Below are 19213 nucleotides of genomic sequence, written 5' to 3' on the forward strand. Positions count from 1 at the left end.
TTTGGTAAGCTGGTGGTTTTCTGTAGTGTGTGCACCTTGGACTGAAGGATCTAACCTACTGTTGTTTTTTAAAAAACGAAGAAAACACAAGTCTAGTGGGAAGGATCATCTTCAAGATGTAAAGAGCTACAGATGTGGAAATGTCTACTGGGGACAACAGGCAGCCTGAAATGATAGCTCAGAGGTGTGAGCTCATCTGAGCTAATCTCACTCATCTGAATGAAGCATCAACTGTGAAAATTCTTCTCATATGAAAAACAACACTATTTATCAATCCTTGCATGCTGGAAGGGAAACGGGCTGGTCGTATTATGAATATCCAAACAATTTCCTGCAAGTATCATCTCATTTGAGATCTTGAGATTTTTTTTTTCTGATCTGATCCCAACTTCTCCAGTTCTGTGGGATCTGCTTCTTGAGGTTCACTCCCTAGTCATCAGCTCTTGTAATCCCAGTTTTCTAAGGAAGTCATTTTACAAAACTGTACTGTATGGCAGCTCCTTTATAGCAGCTTTGGAAATTTCTGGCAACTCTCAGCCAAATTTAACAGAGTAATAGAGATCTCAAAGATAAACTTTCCTAAGGGTTTTTTGAAAATAGGTTCCTGGGTAGAGAAAAGAAAGACTTAATGAGTGCCACTTCCTCGCCTCAGGCAAATCCAGTTACACCATCACTGTGCTGAGACTCCAGTTGACCTCCCAGATGGACAGTCAGTGCATACATCCTGGCTGGCCAACAGCACGTGTTGAGCTCGGCACCAGCCCGGGCACACACTGCCTCACACTCAGGCATATGATTTGCCATGACATAGACCTCTTAGCGCTCATGCATCACTTCGCCACTTTCTGTATCTCCCAAGTTTCTTTGATTGCCATCTCTGTCCTACCAAGATGCATCATACATTGCATTGCTGCTGCAAGTAACTCTGTACAGCACTGTGTCTGTGCATTGCTGTGAGACTCCAGCCTCCCTTGAAATCCCCATCCGTGCTGTCATCACCTCTTCTGTGGTGTGTGACCTTGGCCCCAGCCTGACGCCAGGAGATGCAGAATGCCTCAGGCTGCTCTTTCACCCAGAAAGAGAGGAATGATGGAGTGATATCCCATCCTTCTACAACGCTGGCTCCCCTTTCTTTTCATGAGCCAGTTCAGAATTGCTCTCCATGGATTTGTTCTTGGCTACCTCATGGGCCATGTCTCTCTCTATTACCGTTGTGGCTTTGTCTGCTTATCTAACACCTGCCTTCTCTCTGTCAAGAGCCTTTTCTTCTTCAGCTTTCTACCATCTGGAATAGCCACTTGATCAACTTCAGCTTCTTTCTCCTTAAACATCTGAAATGCTTTTTTGTTGCCTGTACCTCAGCATGCTACCTTATTGAGTGGGCTTTTTATGCCAGTTTACTGGTTTATATTTGATATTACTTGTTTCCCTCTCTTGCATTACTGAATGGTGTAAAACACGTTGAACTGCATTTGAAATGGCAGATGCTGGACATTGTAGTAATGTACAGGATGTCACTGTGTTCAGCTGGAGCCAGCCTGCTTGCTGATGATGATCCACTGCTTCTCTACAGGTGGGAAGCTGAGTTGAGAGGAGACATGCAGTGCACTGCAGTGGAAGTGTACCTGTCTCCTTTACGAAAGGAGAAGATGATAAATCACACATATCTGGTTGCAGATTTAAAATGCAGGAACCTACATTTTCCTTTAAGTTACAGTGTTTACGGTAGATGCACTAGTGCAATGGAAACCAGAGCCATCTTTGAGCTGTTTATGTAACATGCACATACAGCACTGTCATGTTAACTGTTTTAATATGGGTTTTTCCATCCAGGTTCCCAAGCTATTGCTTCATCTGGGTCTGGAAGAGCCACTGGTTCATGGGTCTGCACAGATCACTGACAGAGGCATGGTAAGTGTTCCCTTTCCCCGTGTCTGCTCTTTCAATATAGTCTGCACACCCTTTGCTTCAACTGCTTCCTAAAATTCAGTCCCACTGTTGGAAGTGAAGCTGAGTTCTGAAGTGTGGAATTACAGTGTAGGTGATACAGCCCAGACTCTCCTCACAGGCTCGCCCATGGGTTCCTGCCTTTCAGTCTTTGTTGTTAAAAATGTTTGGTAAAAATTCTCTCTTACTCCCAAGTCAGACACTGCAGTCTCTTGTTCCCTAATGGCAGTTCATGGTAGTTGAGCAGTTTGCCTCCCAAAGGACACCAAACTCAGAAGGGGCCAGTATTTTAGCTCTGCTTCTTCCTAAAGTGTTTTGGTGGAATACCAGCTTCAAGCCTCCTTTTCAGAGGAGCAGACCTTAGTGAAACCAGTGAGTACCAGCAGGACTATTCTTACTGTGCTTACCTTACTGCGTGAGGCCTACAGAGCTGGACCAGCTAATGGAGTTTTACCAAGCTAATGGACCTTGGGAAGACTGTCCAACTGTCTGCCTATGGGATGGCCCCCAAATTCCTAGGTCTTTCCTCTGCCAAGGATCCCTAAGGGTAGAGCAGGGTACACTTTGTTGATGAGTGCTTGAGATGTGCTGTTTGGAAGAGGTGTATGGAGAACACATCGGAGAGCTCCAGGTACTTTTGCCAGTTTCCACTCTTTTCTTCCCTAGGTTGGATCGGACAGCATCATTGGGTCATCCACACAAGTGGGGGAGAAGACATCCATTAAACACTCCATCATTGGCAGCATGTGTACCATAAAAGACAAAGTTAAGATAACAAACTGCATCATCATGAATTCTGTTACAATTGAGGAAGGGTATGTCACCTCTTCGTATCTCGGTCCCCTAAATTTGCAGTTTCTTTTTCTAGATAAACTCTGAGTCCGTAATTTTTGTCTTGTAAGCGATCCTCAGCCAGAACAGTTGATCCCAGGGGGTATGTTTCTAAAGACCGAGTCAGAAATAAACCTCTATAAACAGGCTACAAATGCACCAGTGAAATGAATTAATGAGAGGGCTGCAGTCTTGGAACATAAATTTCTTCTTTTTGGAGAAGATTATATCATCTTCAGAATCTATAAGTAAGTTAAGTGGATGTATGAGTCTGTATGAGCTTGTGTGTCATCCTTCCAAGCTTTATCTGAGTGGCTGGGTCTGTGAGTATACCTAAAACATTTGAGACAGGAAACATATTTTGAAGTGTTACACTTAACAACTAGACATGTTCTTATCACCTTTGAACATTACAGCTTAACCTAAAATGTCATTTTCTTTGGCCCTTTTTCGTCATCTTGTAGCTTTATTTTACCATTGTGTATGCTGAGTAATAGAATAAATTAATAATCTTTTCAAAGAGAAAATCTGCCAGCTAGTAGAGGTTTCCCATGCACTAAAGATACTAACTAAATAGGTAGCCTTGAGCTGTTCATTTCCAAATGTGGGAAAAGTGGCCTATCTGTAATTGTTGATGTCTGCATGCCCCCATCTTTCCATACATGCTGGCTTCCTGTGGATGTCAGTGGAAAGGAAACTGCTGATTGAGTCTGTGCAGGCCTGTATAAATTCCCTGCTCTTTCATGGCTTGAGGTTTGCTTAGGGCCTCAGGAAAAAGGCCAAACTCTTAAAAAATGCCAAGTTGGCTCTGAAAGCTGCACATCTGAAAAACAAAAAACCCCAAAGGATGTGGGGTCTATGGAGGATACTACTGTTACATAACTAAATTACAGGTAAGTATGGTACCTTACTGCCAAGTGTTTGTCTTTAATAGAAATCCACAGTAATTTCAAGCACATCATAAATCAGAATTCCGTTGAGTATAGAAAATAGCTGGTTTCCAGTTCAATCGCAAATGGATCCAGTATGGCTGTATCACAAAATGCGGCTGTCATAAGAAGTACCAGAACCTCTCTCGTTTGATCATGAGACCCTCTGTCATTTTGATTAATGAATTGATGCGAGTCATAATGGTATAGTTTTGCATATGAAGTGAGCAGCTCTACCGTTAAATCACAGAGGCAGCTACGTGTGTAAATAGTGCTATTTTTATGAAGAGTCCCAAATCAGCTTGTGTTTGTCTGCACTGGTATATGGTAATATTCTCTTCTAAATCCTAAATCAAGCTCAGAGTCGTTATTTTAAGCATTCCCCAAAATTCTATAAGCATCATAAAGGTGGTGATGCTTATTTTTTTAAGAGGGAAAAACTAACTTTTGGGGTAACATTTTCGTGAATTTCTGGAAAACAGTGTAATCCCTGGTCACTCTCAGTGAAAACAATGTAGCCACTATTGAGTGAAAAACCTCAGTCCCAGGGGTCAACCCCCTTAGCTGTTCTATGGTTACTGCACACTGATGCACTGGAGTCCAATTTGTAATTATTCCTCTCCAGCCAGAATTAAGATTATGGACCATGGAGCTTTATTTCAAAGCCTGTTGTAATTCATATTATGTAGATCTGCAGAGATACTGAACTGATAAAGTATTTCTTGTTGCATCATGGTAAGTCTTAAGATTAGAGGGGTATGAAGTCATGCATACACAGGTAGCGAGATACAGAAATATTCTAGCTGCTGAGTCTTGTTGAAAGAAGTCTTGCTTGTAACTTAGTGAAGAATTTCTATGTATTTTTACCCTCTTTCATGACTTTGATTAAATTTGATAGATTTTTGTTAAAATGCTAGTGAATCTTACATGTGTTGATGGATCCATTTGCAACAGGTGGATAAATTATATGTGGTTTTGCTTTAAACTGCCCACAGTGGACAACTTCTCTCTTCTCCCAAGTGTCTCTAAAATAACTCAGGCTTTATCTAATCACCAACTTCAGAAAATGTCTTGGACTTTAATTGGGAAGTCAGTATATGTTGGCTGATATGGGTCAAAATGAGCATAATAAAGTGCCTTAACAGATGAATTTCATTTTTTTGTTGCATAGCAAATGTCCAGTAAGTAAGCCAATTTTAACACTGTCTAAGGTACTGTATATTAGAAACTTCTGGAATTGCACTGAGAAGTGGATAAAAACTGTGTCATTTAAAGAATACACATTTTAATACTGACAGGAGCAGCTCCACCAAACTAATGGACTACTATATTAATGCTCTAGTCAAATGTGAGTGGTAACTTGAAGGCTAGTCCCAGCAGTGTTCATTGCAATAATACCAACTTGAAGCAGTAGGCTGAGAAGACTGCAGTAGGGCATATATTATGGAAAAGACAAAGCTGTTTAGATAACCCAGAGAAGACAGAAAGATCGGGTAAATAATTTCTGAAAGTTGGGAGACTGGGAACAACCAAAGGCAAAAATTGCTCCACATTCTAAGTTCATTTATCAAGAGCTATGATTATACATGGCACTGCCTTGGTAATTCCCTTACCACTTACACCACCTCTAGCTTCTCTGGGTTGAATCTTACCTTTCCTTTTTTTCTTTTTTGTTTTTTGCCCCATCTCAGCTGCAAAAGTGATCAGCAGCTTCAGTTCACTATGTCAATACAGGAAAACAAAACAAAACATATGAACAAAACAACAACCAAAAAAAACCCAGATTAAAAAGTTTTATCTCTTGATGATTTTCCTGTAATGTGATTTGAGGATCCTGTGCCATAAATCCTGTGGCTTCAAGATCTACAAATTACATCTCCAAACCAGCAAAAGATTTTGAACAGCCTCACCACATTTGATACCAGCTTCTGAAATGGATAAATAGATTCTTTCTGGGCAGATGGGAACACCACAAGGTGCTTAGAACAAAACTAGGTTCCTGTTGTTAGTCTGTGGTTGGCTCATTATTGGAGAAACAGAGGTTATGACCTAGGTGGTGATGACCTTCCCAACTGAATGGATCAAGGAATTGGGGTTAGCTTGGACAATGCCATTACATACTGTTTGCAAATTATAATCCGTTCTCCAGCAATGGCTGGTGTGTTCGATACTCTGGAGGACCAGTAGCAGGAGTTTTTGTTTTCCCTGGTGGGTAGAGCTTCTGTTACGTTATATATGTCTCCTGTGAAGTGATTTGAGTAGATACGAATCCACCCTTAGAAGAGATTACAGGGGATTAAAGAAGTTAGTAACACGGGCAAAATAATTGGTAGACCTTTCTTAATGTGTTTCCCACTGTGCAGCTAATTCTTCCATCAGTGAGACAATAAAATAGTGAAGATTACATACGTGCTGAATGATGGACATACTTGACCAAGCTGGGAGGGATGTAATTTATACAACAGCGCAAGTGCTGAGAGATGCTGACTGCCCAGGTGACAGGTTGCAGCGGGGAAACGGTTCTTGTTTCCCTCTGGACGGCTCCCCAGAGCTCAGTGACAAATGACTGCACTGAGTTACATAGCTGGAGAAAATCTACTAACTGAGCTGAAATTATAGGTCACTTGAAAACTTGGTATATCTGAATGCTCCTGCAGTAGCTGTACTTGTCCTCAGTCTCTGTAGTATCTTGGGGCTGCCCCTTCTGTTTGTTCTGTTTGCATTAGAGGTGGTGCAGTACAACAGGGTCCCTGGATTCCTATGCTTTTGGGGCAGGAGTCCCCTCATTATAGCTTGCTTGCAAAGGAGCAGTCTGTAACACTGGCAGACTGACTGAAGCTGGTTATGTAGGGAGATTGTGCCATTTGCAAATGAAAAGTGATGTCCCTGATATATTAACTCCACCCTGATATCTTCATAGAACAGAAATTAATGCTGTTGGGGCTTGCAGACAATCTCATAACTAATTATGCTGACCTGAAGTGTGATAACTGTGTTTCATTAGGTATACTCAGGCACGCTTAGCTTCCTTGAAATGCGACTTAGATATGGATGGATGAATTCAGCTTCAGGTTCCTGTTTTGGCTTTATTTTTACCAGCCCTGTAGTTTTACTTAGTTTGTCAGCTTCTGGCAGCAGGAATTGTCTAATTGCTCTGGTCATACAGGACCTTGTGCCGAAGTGCTCTGAGCATTACAAATAATATTAACAGGAAAAACATGTTGAATCCTTTATTCCATCCCTGCAGATAAAGATTTCGAAATCTTCTGTTTGTTAGTAAAACTATCTCAGTGTATACACTTACTGAAATGAGCTTGGCCATTTTATCATGTGTGCAGTATATCCTTCTTCCTTGGAGATGGAAAATTAAAGCTTCCCTGGGAAAGATTCAAGAGATGTAGTAGGGAAAAAAAATGCCCTGATCTTTGGACTACTTAGAGGTTAGTTGAGGAGGCAAGCATGAAAAGCTCGGATAAATATCAAGTCCACAGTAAGCCATGCTTTGAAATGGTCTTGTTGACATGCTGGTAGCCAGTACCATAGGGGCTCTGTGGCAGATTTAGTCTCTGAAATGAAGTATTTTGCTGCTTTTCTTTTTCCAGGGAAATACAGGAAAGCAGTATGCTTCAAAAGATGTTTTTATGGAAATCATAAATAGGCTGCTGTGATTATCAGAGGGGGTGACAGCAAGATGCAAATGGCTCAAGATTTGCATCAGGATTTTACCTCCACAGCTAGGAAGTACCAGATCTTCACAGAGTAACCAAGGAAGCTCAACCTGTCTCACCTGTAATTTTTTCAGAAAAACTGCTCATTAGGGATGATCATTTTTGGACAATGGAAAAGATAAAACGAAATGTCTGTTCATCTGCCTGGCACAGGCCAGAGAATTTTAGGCAGTACCTGCTGAGTTAAACTCAGCAGCTGTGACTTTAAAAGATGGCGATCTTCTTTGAAAATCACAAACAATTTGAAGTCTATCGACCATGTTGGAAAGCTGTTCCAATGTTCATTTTAGTCTCCCTAACTATTTCCATTTTTAATGTATAGACACACACCTCTGATCCCAAGTGTTTTACAGTCTGCAGTCAAAGATGCTTCGTGTGGCACAGGGGCTTGCCAGCACAGGTGTAATTTGTGGGATGTAGAATCACAAGCTCTGAAGGGCAGGTACTGCCTTCCTTTGGTATTTGCATTGCTGACATTTAACAGTTCTCTGGGTGGCACTCTGCAAGGTTCCTCCTTCAGCTGTACAGCAGTGTCTTTATCCTGGTGTCTGTTGTGTGGATATACTTTGATGTGATGTCTCAAAAGATTCCTCACCGTTAAACTCCTCACAATGTATCCCAAATTGTGAATAGCAGTGGGAGAAAGAGAGGGTTCCTTCTAGAAAGGAGTTTGCAGCAGACAGTTTCCAGATAGCCTGATGCAGTGGGCAGTCTCAGATCAGGAACTGTAAGACTGGGATTGCAGGTGGGACTTAGTTTATCGTGTGTGTGTGCAGGGGCAGGAACTATTGAACAGTAACCTTGTCTCTTTGTTGTGTTTGTAAAGCTTATAGCGTGTTGTTGGAACGACATAAAAAACATACTACCCAAAGAGAACTGGTGAAATTCCCCAATATGACACACTGCTAAGGTTACCTTTTGGAAAGGGAAGGGATTAAAAAGACACGCAGATCTGCTTCAGGTCATAATGGCAGCAAACTGCAGAGCGTTGCAGCATCAGGCAACTTGGAATGCAAGGGAGGTGACGATGATCACTGCGGATTACGAAAACTGTAAGGAGGTGACGTGAATATTGAGGACAGAGGGAAAGTCAGATGAGTCCCACGGGGAGATGTGGTAAACTTTGGGGAATTCCAAATCCCTGGGCAGAAAGAATAGGCTGGATTAAAAATTTGTATAAAGGACTAAAATACCCAGATTTGTGGAGGAAGGATTGGCACTGAAAATGTTATGTCAGCTAAAACTGGCATCTTCGTTGTTCAGTCGTATAAGGACAGAAAGTTATGTGTTGGATTTTGTTAAAGGTGTTCTGGCTACCAGTGTGAAAGTAGGTGGCACAGATGCTGTAACTCAGCAAGGAGACTGGAGAGAGACCACATGTGACTGGTTAAAGGCTACTCTAGTTTGCCACATGTCTCCAATTTATTGCTACTTTCTATGAGAAAATGTACAAAGGAAGAAAACAACAAGCAAGCCGAGCTGGATTGACTACTAACTGCAGATTGATTGTGAAGTTTATTGGTTGTTTCCTCAATAGTGCCAAATCAGCACCTGATGTAGAAACAGTCAGTGGTTTGAAGAAAGTTCTAATTAAAACCAGCATGGAATTGAGCATTTATAGGGGTTCAGCGCATAAGTAGTCTTTTTCCCCTTGGATAAGGGCAGTATAAAGGAATGATCCTATTGCCAAGGCAACATTTGTTGAAATTGTAAAATACATTTTACAGCACATTCCCTCATGAGAAAGAATGAGGAGATGAAGTTGTTTCCAGCACCATAGCTTGCAAAGCTGGAAATAAAGATTTGCTTATGCTGGGATTCCCAAACATTTTGTGTTTTGAACCATTTTTTAAGATGGCTGTTGTCTTCTGGACACTTTGTCTCATACCACCAATTGCCCCCCTGCCCTATGCTAGCCCTAGAAAGAAGAATGAGTTTAGAATAGATATTGCAGAAAGCACATGAAAAGTGAGAATTTGATTCAGAAAAAGCACATGCTCAGCTTAAATATATGGATAATGTATATATATGGATAAAGTATATCATGGATATGGATAAACATGAATGTATGAAGAAAGCTAGGTATAGTCCTTGCCTGTAAAAAGGGCTCTTATTTCTCTTGCTTCTGTAGCAGTCATGTTCTGTCCTTTCTGTTGCACCTCTTGGTTTTAAACTGTAAACGTTTTTGGTCAGGAACCATAATTTTCATTCTCCTATTTAATTCAATGCACATGCTGTATAAGATACTGAATAGAGACAACCTCTGGCCGGCAGAGTTTGCTTTCAGGAAGATAAATTGAAGAAGAGAGAGCAAGCTAGGAAACCAGTGAGCAGGAAGTGGTTGAGCTACTTGCAGGGCTAGTTTTCAGTTACTTTCAACTGAAGTAAAGTTCTACTGTATCTAATGTATTCAGGATATTTCTCATATAGTACCTGTTATCTTGTGAATGTCTGAACCATTATTACTAGCAGCTCCTCAAAGAGAAGTTTTCTTCTGTCTAGCTTCCTGATACATCAGTCTGTCTTAAATAAATCACCTGTTCTTTAATCTCAGGTGCAGATGTTTCCCTGATAGTGCAGGGAGCTCTTCACAATTTTCCAAACATCTTGTACATCAAATGTTGAACTCAAAGCATAGATCAGCTCTGAAAAGTGGCATTTTAAAACATCTCTCATTCTGCTGATCTGCTGCTTCAGGTGGCCAGGGTTATGTCTTACTTCAGAGCTATAAATAAGCTTCTGCCTCCTGCTAACCACATGGGTCTAATCGAAGAGGGGTATGGAGATTTTCACAAGCAACTGATTGCTGTTGGGTTTTCATGGGAATCTGGGTGTGAGTGCCTCTGGTGCTCTTGAAAATCTTCCCCAGCCAGGGTATGGAAAAGGAAGAAATTACCACATTGTGCCAGAATCGTGCCTGTAAGTTCCTTAGGGGCCCATGGGGTTGAACAAGTTCAGCTTAGCTCTAAGAAGCCAGGCTCAGTTTGTAAGGGTGACATTTAGAAAATCCTTCTCCTTGTCAACCTAGCCCATGTGAGACAGAAGTCGATTTAACCAATAATGTCCTATGGACGGCTACAGCTCTCAACCCAGAATTGCCCTTGAAAAACCCCAGAGAAAGTGTCTTTCTAGTCTGTGTGCCAGTCACCCCGCTCAGTCTGATTGTGCCGGCTAGTGAGCAAGTAAAGCAAACCCAGAGATGGGAGCGAACGTACAATTTTTCTGCTTTGTTACCTTCACATAGACATTGATAGCTTTTCCCAGGCATCAGCTGAGTGTCTGTAAAATCGTGCAGGACATGGCCTTGCCACTCTGCAAAAGAGAATCCGGAGGGAGGTCACTTTTCCTGCATGTGGGGTTTTCTGGTGTAAAACTCCTTGCAGCATACTTTCGCTGAAGCGTGCAAAACCAGGCTTGCAGCTTCATAAAAGGCCACCAATTTGTTTGTTCCAAGATCAGCTGGATTTAACTGAAGTTTCAGAGGTGAGGCACAACCTTGCAGGCGACCTCCCCCTGCAGCCTAAGTTTCACTTAATAAAACACATTAAGGTAGGTTTGAGGCAATCCTTTAAGGTCAGTTGAACTTTCACTGGAAAATACGAGTGCTGGCAAGTATATGCAATATGTAATGCAAAATGTTTAGGGTGTGGGGAAGAAGTGTAAAGGAGCCATACCACAGTGATGAGCTTGGCTAGAAAAGAGACATGAAACAAGTTCCTTAGTGAAAACACCCTCAGAGACGGGTGAAGAATTTAGGGGCCTTGGTAGAATGTTTTTGTTACCCCCAAGGGGAAAAACAGGAGATCAAAGCCCAAATTCACTTAAGAATGCTTGCTTTGAAATGTATCTATAAATTATAGCACGTACTGCTGGCATCTATTGTAGTCTTTGGTATTTACTTGCATGTATAACGTGAGATTCACAGTGCCCTGCATTCGCTTGTTAGTGTGTAAAAGCATTCTTGGCGTAAAAATGTGTGAAGTGTGTAAGACATGTTGGTGAAGGCAACGTGTCAGATTCTCAAATTTCCTAGTAGTGTTTTTGGCTCTTCCCTGTTTTTCCGTGGTCTTTGTGTCTCATCCCTGTGATCGTGCGTCCCAGCCACGGACTCACTGGCTAACAGGGGATTCCTTGAGGGGTTGCTGGTAGGTTTTAGAGCTCTACCTGCCTCCTTGCCACCTCTCAGTGTTATTAAGGTGCCTGTTGTGGCTGTTAACTTCTTGGTCAGGGCAGAATGGGATGTTGCTCCCAGGGGAATCCACAGCTGTTACCCCTCAGTCAGCAAAGTAGCTGCCGAGGCATGTCACCCTTTGCTTTTAACTCCTGAATCAGTCTCAGTTTTGTAGCTCATCTGGAGGAGCAAGAGACCTGACTTCTTGGCACAGCAGAGCATTACCAACAGGCTGTCCTAAGCTTTATGCTCCAGGCTTTTTCTTCCTTGTGAGTCTATAGTTTTAAGCATTGCATTTTAGACACCTCATTTGCTTTGCTGCCCAACAGAGATTATGTCGGGGTTTTGGCACAATTGGATTAAACTAGCATACCTGGATAACTTCCATTGGCATTTCAGGAGATTTGCTGTAAGGCAAACCTGTGACATTCATACCTTCCTAAGCTTGCACAACTAGGGCGAGAGCTGCAGTTGAGGTCTTGACCTCAGTTACTTAAGCCCCTTTCTCCCAGGAACGTTCATCACTTTAATCACAGAGTCCTAAATAATCAGTGGGTAGCCTGTAATTAGGGGGTTGTGTCTTGGACTTCTGCAGCCTGCTCTCGGTGTGCTGAGCACTGCGTATTTTGATTTCCCGTTCCTCCAAAGGATGTTTGATCTCAGATTTACACTTTAGAAAATTAAGGAGGGTACGGCACCTCAGTCCCCTGGCAATCTTCCCGCTTTCAGTGGTAGGTGCCTTGCTTTTCCTAAGTATCGCAGTGCTGCAGCGATTGACACACTTGATTTAAGAGTTTGATTTATAGACTGATACTCAGGCTGAAAGTCAGCAGTTCCAGGGCTGCGTAAATCAGCCTGTCTCTGGGACTAATACTTCCTTATTTATAATTTCGACAGGAGATGGAATTCTTTCTCGATTCTTTACATTTCTTTCAGATGTAATCGACCACCCTGTCCTTTGGTTTAAAGCTATGTGACTTTGCCACAAATAGAGGGAGGGGAAAGTAAGCCAAGTCCAGGAATTGCTGTGCTATAAAAGCTCCATATTGTATGCTCTTGGACTTTGCTTTCTCCCAGCTTCCTTCAAGCCCACACAAGAGATGGACTTGAGGTTTTTTGGCTTTCTTCCCCCCCTCCATACATACGCTGACCTTTTAGAAAAATAAATAAAAGATAAAGAAGGACCTGGAATGTTGCAGAATGTGTGTACATTTTGCTCTCTGTTGTTTTCTGCTGGGATTAGTTGTTTACAATGGGGGAGAGAGGGAGGGCAGAGGAAGGGAGGTCTGTGGCCTTAGCCGAAATTAGTGGCATTTCAGAGTGATCTTGTTAGGTGGTCTGCAGTTTAAAGACCTAAATCCTTGTAATCCCCCCATGCCTCCTTGGCCACTACTCTTTTTTGCTCTTGTTCTCTCACTTTCAAAAAAAAAAAAAACCACCCCAAAGTCAGCCTCTCTGTCTCTCAGATACAGGCGCATAACATACACGCACACTCTCTCTCATATGCTTCCATTTGCACGTTGTACCTGTATAACAAATTAATGTCTTAGCTACATCTGTTCCCACTACAGGACTGGGCTTGTAAAATGCTCTCTCTAGAATGCAGACGCACACTGAGTATTTTTATTTATTTTCTGAAAAACACCCAGCTGCCAGACTTCAGTTTGTGATTACACTTAAAACAAATTCAAATTGAAATTTCAGCCATAAATCAAATGCCCCAAATTAGTTCCTCTTGTGGGTTTGAACATGCTCTTTGGATTTTAAGGTCAGAAGATATCCGTTTTCACTGTGCTGAAAAGTTTAAAAATACACTACATTTTCGGAAAAAAAAAATATGGTTTGGATTATAAAGCAGTACATCAAATGTGTACGTATGCACACACACACAACAGTGTCAATGAAGCTGGCTGCTGTCAGAGCACCTTTGAGGACTAATAGCACCTAATTGTTAAGCAAGGCAGGAACCTTGCCACTGCGGTTCCTGCCTGTTTAGCCAAGGAGAATACAGCAGAGTGGCCTGAGATGTGATATTTACCCTGTAAGAGAATAAGTTTATTCCTTACTCTTCAACTTAAAAAAATAGTAAAAATTAAATAAACACACAAAATAGTTCTCTTGGCAGGCTTTATAACATACTTTTTTTTTTAAAAAGGCATTTACAAGTGGTTTCAAAATGGCTGTGTTACATCTGTCAGCGGGTGAAGGGAACACCCACAAATTGTGTTTTTATCTCTTGAAGTTTTGTTCCACTTGAGCAATAAAAGCCGGATTCACTGCTGGTTTGTGTGATTGGGGTAATCTGAGCGTCGAGTATGGTTTCAAAACTTCTGCAGTTGGTTGGGTTTACAAGTTTTGAGGAGCTCCTGGGGTGGCGGAGTTCTTGGGTTTTGTTTTACCCTGGCACTGGGGAAGGGTTGGTTTGCGAGCACCTGGCACAGACAAGTTCCTCTTGGTTCCCTGGCCTGTCCCTCCCAACAAATGGTTTGGCAGGAACCCCCCCTTATCTTTGATGTTAATGTCATCAGCAGTTTCTTGGTTACAATGCTATTCTTTCTCCGGGAGTTGAAAAACTATCCCCAAGTAGGCTCTGAACACACATGCAGTATTCTCCAGCCTGAACTCCAGACCAACAGCTTAAACCCACTCTCCATTGGGGAACATCCTCCTCTGTGAGGATAACGCCGAGAGGTGTAGTGTGCTCATGGTTCCTCGCATGCTCCAAAGAAGTGATAGATGGTGGGAACCTAAAAGTTTGCAGGGGAAAGCTCTCATCTGACTGGCTTGAAGCAATGAAGGAGGAGGTATTTTGGAGTATGCGTTTTGGATAGGAGCCATTTCAGTGGGAAGTGAGCAACCTCTCCCATCGCCTTTGCTAGTCCTGGTGAAAGCCAAGTCAGGATGGCAGCAGTGGTCAGTCCTCCCTCCACCGATTCATTCCCTAGCCTGGCTGCAAATGCAGAGTTGCTCTCACTCGGCGGCGATGGCTGTTGTGCAAAATGATGGCCTGAGCAGCTGCACAGGCCCATGAAGCTATTGGAAAGGAAGCAGATCGTGACAGTGTGAGAGCAAAGGCAGGCGGGGGTCTGCTGTGTATCTTTGCCGCTTTTTATCTTATTAACATGTTAGTAAAAACCTTGCCAAGGCAACCTGAGCTGGTTACTTGTAGCATAATTGCTTATATTGCCTCCTTGTAGGTCAGAGGAGGGGGAGTTTAAGCGAGTTAAAAGAATAATTGTTCAGAGAGGACAGTCTGTTCAAGGGGGTCATAACTGCTAACCACTGCGGCTGAGGTCCAGTTTTATTGCTTTTACTCCTGCAGAATTAATGCTGGTTTTGTGGGGCAGATGGTTTCTGCTCTGACTCACACAAGCAACAGAATTGTAATATGTTTAATGGCAAATTCTGTATACTAGATCATAGTGAAGTGTAAGCAGGAAAATACTAGGAATTAATTTTAGGATCAGCAGTCTGGAGTGAGAATTGATGTTTCTCTCTTCTGAGGATCACAGCCGGCTAGCTCTTCATTCAAGACAGAATTGAGGCTTGGGGCTTTGACCTGATACCAAAACCCTTCTATGCTGTCAGTTCAGATTCCAGGGTAACAATTCTGTCCACGAGCCAGCCCGATGGTGTGGTGCAGCTGTGTTTCACTAGTGCAGTGAGTAGCAGTGGTGCCTGTGATGAAGGTGGGAATGGCTTGCAGGTCATTAAACTGTGGAACTCGCCATGTAGAAAGTCACTGAAGCCAAAAACTTCAGACAGAGATCCGCTGTTCCACTGAGGATAGCAAGAATATCCACAGTTGTTGTAATTAGTATTAGCAGAAATACTGGGGAGAAGATATGAAATGCATGGTTCACAGTAGGATTAATATGGGGGAGCAGATTACTTGCATCTCTCTGGGGTTATATATCTCGCTTATACCTTCCTACCAGTCAGCTGGTTTTTATGTGTGTTAGACTTAGTATTTTAGACACTTCTTAGCTGGGTGCCTTGAAATTTTCTGTGCTTCAATGACTTCTACCTATCTTTGCACATGTGAAAATAAGGAAACAAATTATTTGCATTGTAGCTATTTTTTTCTCTGTAGCTTTGAAATAAATTATATTTAATACCATTTAACACTACTCGTGATGCTGAGTGAACAGCATTTCAGGACACATCATGGATACTAGTAAACATTCACAACTTCCATTTTACTGCATGGAGGGGCTCAGACCAGTGCAATAACTCACTCAGCATCTCTCAGCAGAGGAGTTATGAAGCCAGCACTTGGACTCTGAACTTCTTTCCTACCTGGACAATCAGATCCGCAGATCTGAAAGCTGGTTATCACAGATTCAAATACATTTTGGAAGAAGGGGACTTTTGCTAAAGTTCCATCCTATGTAGCATTTCAAACTGTGGTGTCAAAGGCTACGTGAGCGTGAAGATGTCCAAGGCAGGCAGAGCAGATCCAGTGTGTGTTTCATTGGTTTAGTACTGCAGAGTAATCATGTTTGGGTGCTTGAACATAACATGAACAAAGCCAACCAGCTGAGTATCAATCTGCCCTTTCTCACCACCATTTCTTAGTATCTGACAAGCTGGAACGTATGAAACTTCTCAGCAAAATTCATAGGGAAGGACTGGGCTGCTGCTCCTCTTTTTAACTGGGGAGCTGAGCAGAGAAGCCACCCCCACAGTTACCCAGGCTGTCTGTGGAAAATACAAGACTTGATCCACGTCCCAAGTCCCAGGCTAGTGTCCTGTCTATGAAATCCTCTGGCAGTATTTATTCTGTTAAGGAAATATAGAGGAAAGCTGTTCTAACAGGAGGTAAAACTGGAAACCCTTTTTTTGCAAACCCATTCTGACAGCTGGCATTTCAGTTTTTCCAGCAACTGGGTGTGAGGATCAGGAGAAGAATAGTGGAGGTTTTGAGAAAAGAGCAGAACTGAACCTACTTACAGGATCATGTCACAGGCTCATTACATATTCCGATGGATACCTTTGGATTGTACCTGTCATTTTAAATAATTTTCTTGGTTTACTTTGTGTTTCTTTTGTAGGTGCTGTCTTCAGGGCAGTGTTGTCTGTCATAATGCCGTGATAGAGAAGGGTGCAGACATCAAAGACTGTTTGATTGGAAGCGATCAGAGGCTGGAAACCAAAGGTAAGTAGAGGAGCTGTGTTTACAGTGCATTTGTAATAATTTTCAAAATTTCTTCTTCGAGATTTTACTCCTGCTTCGTCATGAAGTGCCAGTAAACAGTGGCAGTTCTGCAGTGTGGTGTCCTATAATATTAAGATTTGTTTTTCATGGAAAGTACAGCTTCTTGGCATAAGAATAGCCCAGGGACTTGCTCCTCTGAAGTTGGCAGAAAAGCTCTGTTGTTGTTGTTGTTACAAAGAACAAGATTGGGTGCTGAGACAGTCTTTTCCCAGAGACCACAATTAGATCAGCCTGAAGTTGTCCTCAGCAGAAGGAGCTGTTATTTTGACTAGTAATCTTCGTCACTGTCAGGGGCGATGCAGTGAAGTTACTGATCACACAGACATCCTTCTCTTTGTAGATGCTACCGACCCACGGTGCTCCCACCCACCTTTCTCCGAGCAAAAGCTCGAGGTGGAATATCATACTAGGAGCTGCTGCACTCAGTACTAAGTTCAGCTACATTCAGATCTGCTTTACTGCTATGCGAGGCTGTTTTGGGGCTTCAGAGAGGTCGCAACTACGTGGCTCTCATTTGGGCAAAGTTAAGCCATCCAGTGGAAGTGTGCGTGGCGAGGGCTCGGTGGTAACCGCCTGAGTGGAACTTTTGATTTCCTGCCCGAAGAGATAATGGGCAGGAAATGGCTGTCTCAGTGACTGCATCCCAAGCAGAGGGCTTTTTAATGAATATTTATAGTTGGGGTTTGGCAGATCCCTGCTCTAGGGTGTGGACTGAGGACAAAAGTGAGTTCCTTTGCAGGCTGCATGTGAAGTTATTTAGTCAGATCAGGATTTGTTTGCTCGCTTTGTCTTTATGGGTGGGTTCCCAGTTGTAAGTGTCCTGACACAGAGCAGGGTTTGCACTTAATGTAGTATAGCGTAACCTATTGTCAGCTATGCATATGACAAATTTTCCTTTAACTAAGGAAAAGTAACCTAAAAGTAAAAAAGACTTGTGAAAACAAAGTATTGATCTTGCAGTTGCAAGTCTCCGATACTGCAGGAAACACCGAGTGAGTGTTCTGTGCGCTGTGGTCTTGGTCCCTGTATACCAGGGTCTGTGCCTACTCATGGCTTTGCCCGTCACATCAGCCTGAATCAGTGGCCCTTGCAGGTTTCATTGCCCCCTGTCACTAGAGATTTGCGCTATTCATGATGCTCCATCTGTGTCCTCCCCTGAGCATAGAATCATAGAATCATTTAGGTTGGAAAAGATGTTTAAGATCATCGAGCCCAGCCATAAATGTAACACTGCCAAGTCCACCACTAAACCATGTCCCTAAGTGCCACATCTACACATCTGCATGAATCACTAGGAGAGCTGAATCAGGTCGCATTTCGTTGTTAACCTGCAGCATGAACTATGAGACAGGGTGTAGATTAAGCTAATATTTTAGGAAATGGGTATATGTTTGATTTCTTTAGTAGATCATATCAAACAGAAGTATCACCCTTTGACCTTGTTCACACCTGCTTCAGTAGTCTCTTCCAGGGTGCAGATCCTAGTCTGGTTGATTTTAGTATGGAAACCGTTCGTTCTTCTTGATTGTCCTTGTCATGCTTGTCTGAATAGTTTTCAGGGTCCATAGATGTATTTGCAGGGAGAGTAACGAAGCTGTAACCCATGGTTCATTTGCCTGTTCTTGTAGAGTCTACCACTCACCTCTCCAAAGCTTAAACCCACTTCTTAATGAGTCTGTGGGCCCTCTAGTTAAACTGTTCAGAAACGTATGATTTATGTTAGCAAAGACACATTCAGGTAGATTATGAATACACCATTTTGCTGAGCAAGAAAAAATAATAAAGCCTCAGTTCATTTCCCTGCCTCAGTTTCCTAACCATTTTGGAATTTCTTTGGGCCGGGGGTCAGGTTCTCCTCGGTGGTCTGGGATCTGTCTGTGAAGTTCATGACTTATTTCCTGAACTGTGGAGTCTTTCCAGCCTAGCATGTCTCTTCTGACCTTGGCTGGTCCTGTAGTAAACTGGGCCCTCTCTTTTTCACTGTGAAAGCATGCCATGACTTCCTTTCCCCTGACCAAGACTTCCTGTATCTTGTGCCAAGCTTTTGGTGTGGCCCTGTAAGTCTGTTTCCATACTCCTGTTTTCATCAAGACTTTGGCTGTGTTGTTCTGTTTGGTAACTTTTCCTTCTTCAAACTTGAGCCTCCATGGCCAGGTTAGAAAAAAACTAGTTCTCTTGGGCTGGAGCCACCTTTTGTTGCAAGCTGATCACACTTCAGCAGGCGTAAGCGGTAGCAGCTGGCTGTTGACCCTAGTCTGTGAGTTACATGCTAGAAACCTCCTCAGCAAATGCATACACCTTCCCAGAAACATTAAAAAATGAAAATACAGCAGTCCCTTATTCCCAAGCATCAGCCAGGATTCATCAAAGGTAGAAATATCCCTGAATC

General features: G+C 42.6%; 1 protein-coding gene across 2 annotated transcripts in view; it reads left to right on the forward strand.

Moving 5' to 3' along the window:
- The window catches only part of EIF2B3 (eukaryotic translation initiation factor 2B subunit gamma), a 104851-nt gene that overhangs the window by 73194 nt on the left and 12444 nt on the right, over positions 1 to 19213 (forward strand). For both annotated transcript variants that reach the window (XM_075710431.1, XM_075710432.1), the window contains exons 9-11: positions 1834 to 1911; positions 2614 to 2762; positions 16661 to 16764. In XM_075710431.1, the coding sequence (XP_075566546.1) occupies positions 1834 to 1911; positions 2614 to 2762; positions 16661 to 16764 (331 nt within the window). The remainder of the gene's footprint in view (positions 1 to 1833; positions 1912 to 2613; positions 2763 to 16660; positions 16765 to 19213) is intronic.

This window comes from Pelecanus crispus, chromosome 5, assembly GCF_030463565.1.
Source record: "Pelecanus crispus isolate bPelCri1 chromosome 5, bPelCri1.pri, whole genome shotgun sequence".
Lineage (NCBI taxonomy): Eukaryota > Metazoa > Chordata > Aves > Pelecaniformes > Pelecanidae > Pelecanus > Pelecanus crispus.